At 49.6% G+C, this 6000-nt stretch overlaps 3 protein-coding genes across 3 annotated transcripts, besides 2 other annotated features; 2 read left to right on the top strand and 1 right to left on the bottom strand.

Annotated features, from left to right (window-relative positions):
* Nucleotides 1–397: 397 nt before the first annotated feature.
* Nucleotides 398–431: a microsatellite.
* Nucleotides 432–513: 82 nt separating this feature from the next.
* Nucleotides 514–535: a microsatellite.
* Nucleotides 536–2392: 1857 nt separating this feature from the next.
* Nucleotides 2393–3052, top strand: ACLA_020550 (uncharacterized protein; the record flags this gene model as incomplete). The annotated part of the gene is made up of 2 exons (XM_001268773.1): nucleotides 2393–2598; nucleotides 2791–3052. 2 exons carry the CDS (start codon nucleotides 2393–2395, stop codon nucleotides 3050–3052), a joined length of 468 nt encoding a protein of 155 aa, XP_001268774.1.
* A 263-nt stretch (nucleotides 3053–3315) lies between these two features.
* On the top strand, nucleotides 3316–3628 carry ACLA_020540 (uncharacterized protein; the record flags this gene model as incomplete). The annotated part of the gene is made up of 2 exons (XM_001268772.1): nucleotides 3316–3418; nucleotides 3561–3628. 2 exons carry the CDS (start codon nucleotides 3316–3318, stop codon nucleotides 3626–3628), a joined length of 171 nt encoding a protein of 56 aa, XP_001268773.1.
* Nucleotides 3629–3942: 314 nt separating this feature from the next.
* On the bottom strand, nucleotides 3943–5497 carry ACLA_020530 (senescence-associated domain-containing protein; the record flags this gene model as incomplete). The annotated part of the gene is made up of 2 exons (XM_001268771.1): nucleotides 3943–4817; nucleotides 4876–5497. 2 exons carry the CDS (start codon nucleotides 5495–5497, stop codon nucleotides 3943–3945), a joined length of 1497 nt encoding a protein of 498 aa, XP_001268772.1.
* Between the last annotated feature and the right edge of the window lie 503 nt (nucleotides 5498–6000).

Genomic DNA, 6000 nt, shown 5'->3' with positions numbered 1-6000 from the left:
CCTCGGAGGCGCGAAGGAACCAACCACAAGCCGCGCTTTCAGGTATAATTTCCCTTGTGCTTTAGATACTGACAACTGACAGTATTTTCGAGGCGCCGGGCACGCTCAACACTGGTGAGATAATTGACAAGACAAGGACACCACTGTGGTGAGGATCATGATCGATGGGGTAGGTGGTGGGAGAAGCGCGACGACAACGGAGGAGGGGGGGGAGGTTGTGTGAGCTGGTCGCTTTCTCAAAGAGCGGACAGGGGGCGAGGAAGCTCGGACGCGATGGCAGCGGATGGCCAGATGAATCGGACGAGGGAAACGAATAACAAAGAATTAATTGAAGAAGACGATAGGAGATGAACTAAGAAGGGAAGAAAAGGGAAGATGAAAATAAAGAGAAAGAGAAAGGACGACGAGGAAGAGGAGGAGGAAGAGGAGGAAAGATGAAAGGAAAAGGAAAGGAGGAGGGTCACCTAAGAATAATAATGAATAATAATACTACGTAGTCTCCGTAGTAAGAAAGAGATGAGATGAGATGAGATGACTTATTAGTTAGTTAATAGACTCACTAGTCACTAAGTAAGTACTACTTGGTAGCTGTTTAGTTAAGTTACTGCTAGGTATAATTAGCTATGCCTAGTCCACCACCAACTGCCTAACATTGTTAAACAAGAAGAAAGCTGGTCCATGACTTAAGTTTGGTACCTAATCATACTAACCATGTCTGGGATCGAGTTTATTCCCTTGTATTATTGGAGGTAGTGGAGATGGTTCCCTGGCTCTATAAATCGTCCTCCTTGTCTTTCTTCTTCCACTCTTCCTCTAGGTCTTCCTCTCAAGAACTGACCATTATTGGTGCTTCCACCACCCCCTTCTGTCCTATGCCTGCCTTCTAACTTGTCTTCTTCACTGCCCTGGCCAGGTTTCGGTCACAAGCCGATAGACAAGATATCCCCAGAGAAACAGATGAGATGCATAATGGTACTCGATTATGCGGTGGTTGCAACCCACATAATTCGTGGATATGTCTCGATGGGCTATGGATAGATATAGTATGAGGTTCGTTGCTTTCCAGTGCAGTAGCACTATGTTGTAAGACAGTGGTTGCTATAGTTATGAGCACCCATGCAACTAACTATATGAACAAGGATGCGATTATCCTTGACCAGAGGTGAGGGGGAGCAACAAAACAAAGTCAGTTGCGCTCAACCTCCAGGGACCTTATCTCGTCTCCAGGCATTGAGAGTGGTGCTTGGTGTGATGATTAGGCTTCTTGAAAGAAGAGAAGCCTATCACTACTATCTGGCTGTATAGCTTGTATATAGCTTGAAATCTGATGCTGACCATCTGTCACTTAAACGTTGTCCTATCATTGTCGAGATATATCTAGACGTCTCTCTTTAGCCTCAATACTGTATGTAATCCACTTACCTTACACCACACTAATCAATTACACTTGGTTAGTAGTACTCCGTACCTTGAAGAGTAAGATTCATTCCTTCCGTCCTGGATACCAATTCCCCTTTAGAGATCTTCCTTTCTCTCTTCCTCCACATAAGATGTACTATTAGGTAGTTGAATAGCAGAGTTGAACCCAAGCAGGAATGCGAGTAGTAACTAACCGCTTGTCACCAGACGCAGGCTTGTATACTTTAGTGGGCTCACCAGCTCGCCAGCTTCCTTGCTGTTATGATGCTATCATTCAGTAAGGGCTGATACATCCTGGTTTCATCGTCCGTCTCATCATCTCGCTTCTCAGCTCCGGGTCTCAGCCTTCGTATATGCAGAACTGAGGGCCTCGGGAGTCGGGAGAAAGGAAATAAACATTGTCCATAAATAATGGCCATTGTCCCAGTTTCAGAATCATTAATCCCACTCCCTTCAGAAGGAACAAAGCCTATATGTATAATACCTTCGTACTAGGTGCCTTTTCTTGATAGGTTTTTTTCTGGTACTAATCTATAGATACCTATATATATTTAACCAATATTATTTACTTAGTCTCCTCTACTGCATACCACAAAGTCACTATGCTCTATACAGCCATGATATATATATATATACATAGCCCATTACGTCCTGGACAATAGAGATCCCCTGAGGAATTACAGCCTGAGTAGTGTCCATAATATATTCACTCCTCCATGGTCTAACCAAGCCGGCCAAGGCCCATAACTGATTGATTTGCAAGGTAAGTTAGCTTAATCTAGGGCTATGTGATAGTCAACATAACCTAGCCTAGGGTTATGGCATAATCAACGCGCAAGAAGCTCAGCAGGTAGACCTGCCAGCAAGATACTTAACTATGCGGCCTGCACCCGTTTGCTCTTTGCATTGAGAGACACTCAAGCTTGCTCTCCCTCAAGTCTCTCTGCACCCATTCTACACCAGAAAAATAAAGATGCAATTCGAACTCTCAGATCACCAGCAGCGTGTCAAGGAATCAGCTCGTGCCTTCGCCCAGGCCGTCCTCAACGGTGCATCAGAAACCTACTCCCACCTCCCCACGCAGTCCGAGCGGTTTGAGTCCATCCGGCCTATCTACAGCAAAGCCGTCGCAGCAGGACAAGTCAAGGCTCTGATCCCCGCGCCCACTTGGAGGGACAAGTGTTGCCTTCGTGGACGTGCATTCCGAGCCGAACGGAACAGCTAACTGGCTGGAGGAGGACGGGCCTAGGCTGCAGACTACCGCTATGCGCGACGGGGATGCTTGGGTCATCTAAGGAGAAAAAGTATCGTGGATCATCGGGATTCTCTGTCCCTACTTCGAGCCCCGGTGTTAATTAGACTCTCTTGCAGCTATGGACGACGAACAGCGCCGGTTGGGACGGAAGGAGGGCTGATCTCCAATGCGTGGTGTGCCGGTACTGCCCCTGCCGACTCAGAGCCCAAGCCAGCCCAGCTGAACGCTGCAGTCGTCGTGTTACTCGTGACCCGGGAAGACATCGTGCGGAATAACCCGGCCGCATACACTGTGCTTGAGGAGCAGGACTTGATCGGACATCCTGCCGTCTCGGGGCCGCACACCAAGTTCGTGGACTTCAGATTACCCGGCGGGTAACCTACTGGCCGGCCCTGATGCTGGAGCGAGGCTGATCGAGACGAGCTTTGGAATATCGGTTGCCTTGGTGGGGGGCATGGCAGTCAGCACCATACGGGCGGCGTTTCGGAGGGCGCTGGAGTTCGCCAGGACCGACACTCGCGGTGGCGCCGAGCGCATCATCGCGAAGCAGAGCGTTGCGGGATCAACTGATTGACATCAAGATGGACATGGATGCGTCACGTTTGCTGAAATAGAAAGCGTTGCACTCTGTTGATACCGGGATGGGTGATCCAAATCGGTGGTTGGAGTCCTGTCTGCAGGCGAAGATCTTCGGGTTGGACAAGGTAGTCAAATCTGTGACGAAAGCAATGAAGGTGTTGGCATGTATGTTTCATCTTACATAGTCAGATTTCCGCAATTGTGGTGGCAAATGTGCTGACCTGCGCTTACAGGACATCCTATAGCAAGAAGCAACCATTTGGATCTCTCATGAATGACGCTCTATGTCTTACCCTGTTTGATCTAGGTGTTCGACGGCGGCAATTGCAGAAGCTGCTTCAGTCGGAGGACTATATGCTGCACGCGGATCTCTGATTAAGAACGATGAAAGAATCATCTGGGGTGAGCATGGTGTAGTTCATATGCTTTCATCTTATCTGAGTGTTTCATGTCTAGAATAATTCAACCGAGAATTTCTACTCGATATTCATAGCTCACTCTGCTGCATAGGAAGATCTCAAGAGATCCATCATATTCTTATGGACAGATTATCTTTATTCTTCTAACTCATTCGAATTAAACAATAATCATAGCAGATATGTACCTTAGCGCGCAAATTGTCCAGATTAAAATGAGGATTTGCATGACTCGTTAGAACGCGAAATAACCCAAAACATGAAACCCTCTGCTCAGCACTTCCCTCCGGGCATGCCACTCCCCCCAAGGGAAATGGTACCAGGAGCACCGTATGCAGGAGGTGGTGTAGGGCTGGGTGAGGGACGTCTCGCGACGGGATCTCGAGCACCCAGTGTCGATTGACTAGGGCCGCCCGGTCGCGAAGGTACATCATCCCCCGTGCCGACGATGACCTGCTTACCATCGCGCATGCGTCCAACAACCATGCCCTTCGCCACGGACTTGAGGACGGCCTTGCGACTGACGCCAGAAGCATCAATGTACACCAAGCCCACGTTCTTGATACCACCAGTCAGATCGGTCGCTACGGCACCTGCTTCCGCTCCATAGCGATGTCCGATCATTGTGCTAGCCGCAACAGACCCGGAAGTCAACATATTACGCGCACTCTGCTCGATACCATCCGCCAGAGTGGAGAACGCGATCAGAGACTTGTTCATAATTCCCGGTTTGTAGTCGCTTGGCCTGTCGACACCCTTCTGTTTGCCCTCATCCTTGCGCCGGGCTAGGGTAGCACCAAAGTTCTGTGCATACTTGCCAACCTGGCCGACCGTTCTGGCAGAAAGGCCTGCCGCACCATGAGAAAAGTCGCCGACCTTTCGAATTCGCGTATGCGTCGTCTCGGAGAATGTCATCGGCTTTGGATTAGGTTTGGTCTTCTTGGTGAAGCTCTCGGCCCCGCTGGTCAGGACATTGGCGAGGTAGGATGAACCGGTTACGATAAAGCGGGATGCCATGGCAGAGGTTTGGACGATAGTCGAATTCTTATACGCCGGGTGCCGGGCCATCTGCAGGTATTCCTCTGATACATTGCCCACGCTGATCTGGTTTCCTTCACCTTCAGCAGGGAGCTGGATCTCCACAGGTCCTATTACCAAAGCACTCGTTAGCAATATCCAGGGTTGGTAGATCGGATGGAAGCATACTCTTCGAACCAGGCTTCACACCGGGTTTCTCGACCACGTCATATCCCTCCATTTCCCCCACGACGCTGCCATTCTCCTCATCCACCAAAACGATCTTTCCTTGGGTGTCACTCGAGGTTGCAGCACCGGAGGAGATATAACCTTCTCCAGGAGCGTAGGTGGCAGGGTTATACGGCGTATGGCCCTTTGGCGGAGCGGCGCGCTCGAGGAATGAAGTGCATTGGGCCAAGATCGTCTCGAAAGTGTCAACATCCTCCTGCGCCACCTTATCGGGGCCGGTGCCGATCTCAGGGAATTGAATGCGAATGAAAGCGCCCGCATCAGGTCCCAGATCCCAGCGGGGTATCAGATAGCTATTGGGAGGTTGATGGTAAATCTGGGTTGTCGCAGGAAGTGCAAGATCCAATTCAGGCGGCAGATGCAAATGAAGATAGAAGTCCTCCTCTATGGGTCCATCTGCGCCGCCAGAGTTAGGTGTAGAAGTGCTGGTGGGGACCATCATCAGCGACAGGGTTTGGGGTCCCGACGGAGTGAGATCTGATTCTTCGCCATTCTGGATGTGAAAGGCACGAATGTTATGGATGCTGTAGAGCAACCTGGGGTCATGGATCGTGGACGACATGGCGATACGTATAGAAGAGGTGAAACTGTCTGGGTGATGAGAAACCGAGATCGGGATGCCCCTCCAGAGGAATTTGGGGGTGGGGAAGGAGGGAGATGACGTCGGCGTCCCAGATGCTTAGATTAGTAGGGAGAAGAACAATGGATAAGAGAGAGGACACAGGAGAGATCAAAAGAAGAGAAGAGAGGAGGATGAAATATCAAGAAAGATAAAGAGAAGAAGAAAAAGGAGAAGGGAGGCCGTGATTTATCTATATTAAGATCAGAGACATCGCAAGTCTTGGGCTCTTGGGACGGGGAGGGAAGGGCGCTTCCAAGACGGTGCTTTTATGTATGCCCTCTTATGCTCTCAGTACTATCTATTATTTTCTATTATTTGATCATTTATTGATGATCGAACTGGAATCCGGGCAGCCTTGGCACTGCTGCGCCACATGATATCAGTGTCTGTGCACCGCCACAGAACCAGTTCATCGTAAGTGAAAAGAACCAATCAGGCTGCCT

This window comes from Aspergillus clavatus, genomic scaffold (genome assembly GCF_000002715.2).
Source record: "Aspergillus clavatus NRRL 1 1099423829805 genomic scaffold, whole genome shotgun sequence".
Classification (NCBI taxonomy): Eukaryota; Fungi; Ascomycota; class Eurotiomycetes; order Eurotiales; family Aspergillaceae; genus Aspergillus; species Aspergillus clavatus.
Note: the sequence above shows the minus strand (reverse complement) of the source record. Positions and strands in the feature narration are given on the sequence as shown.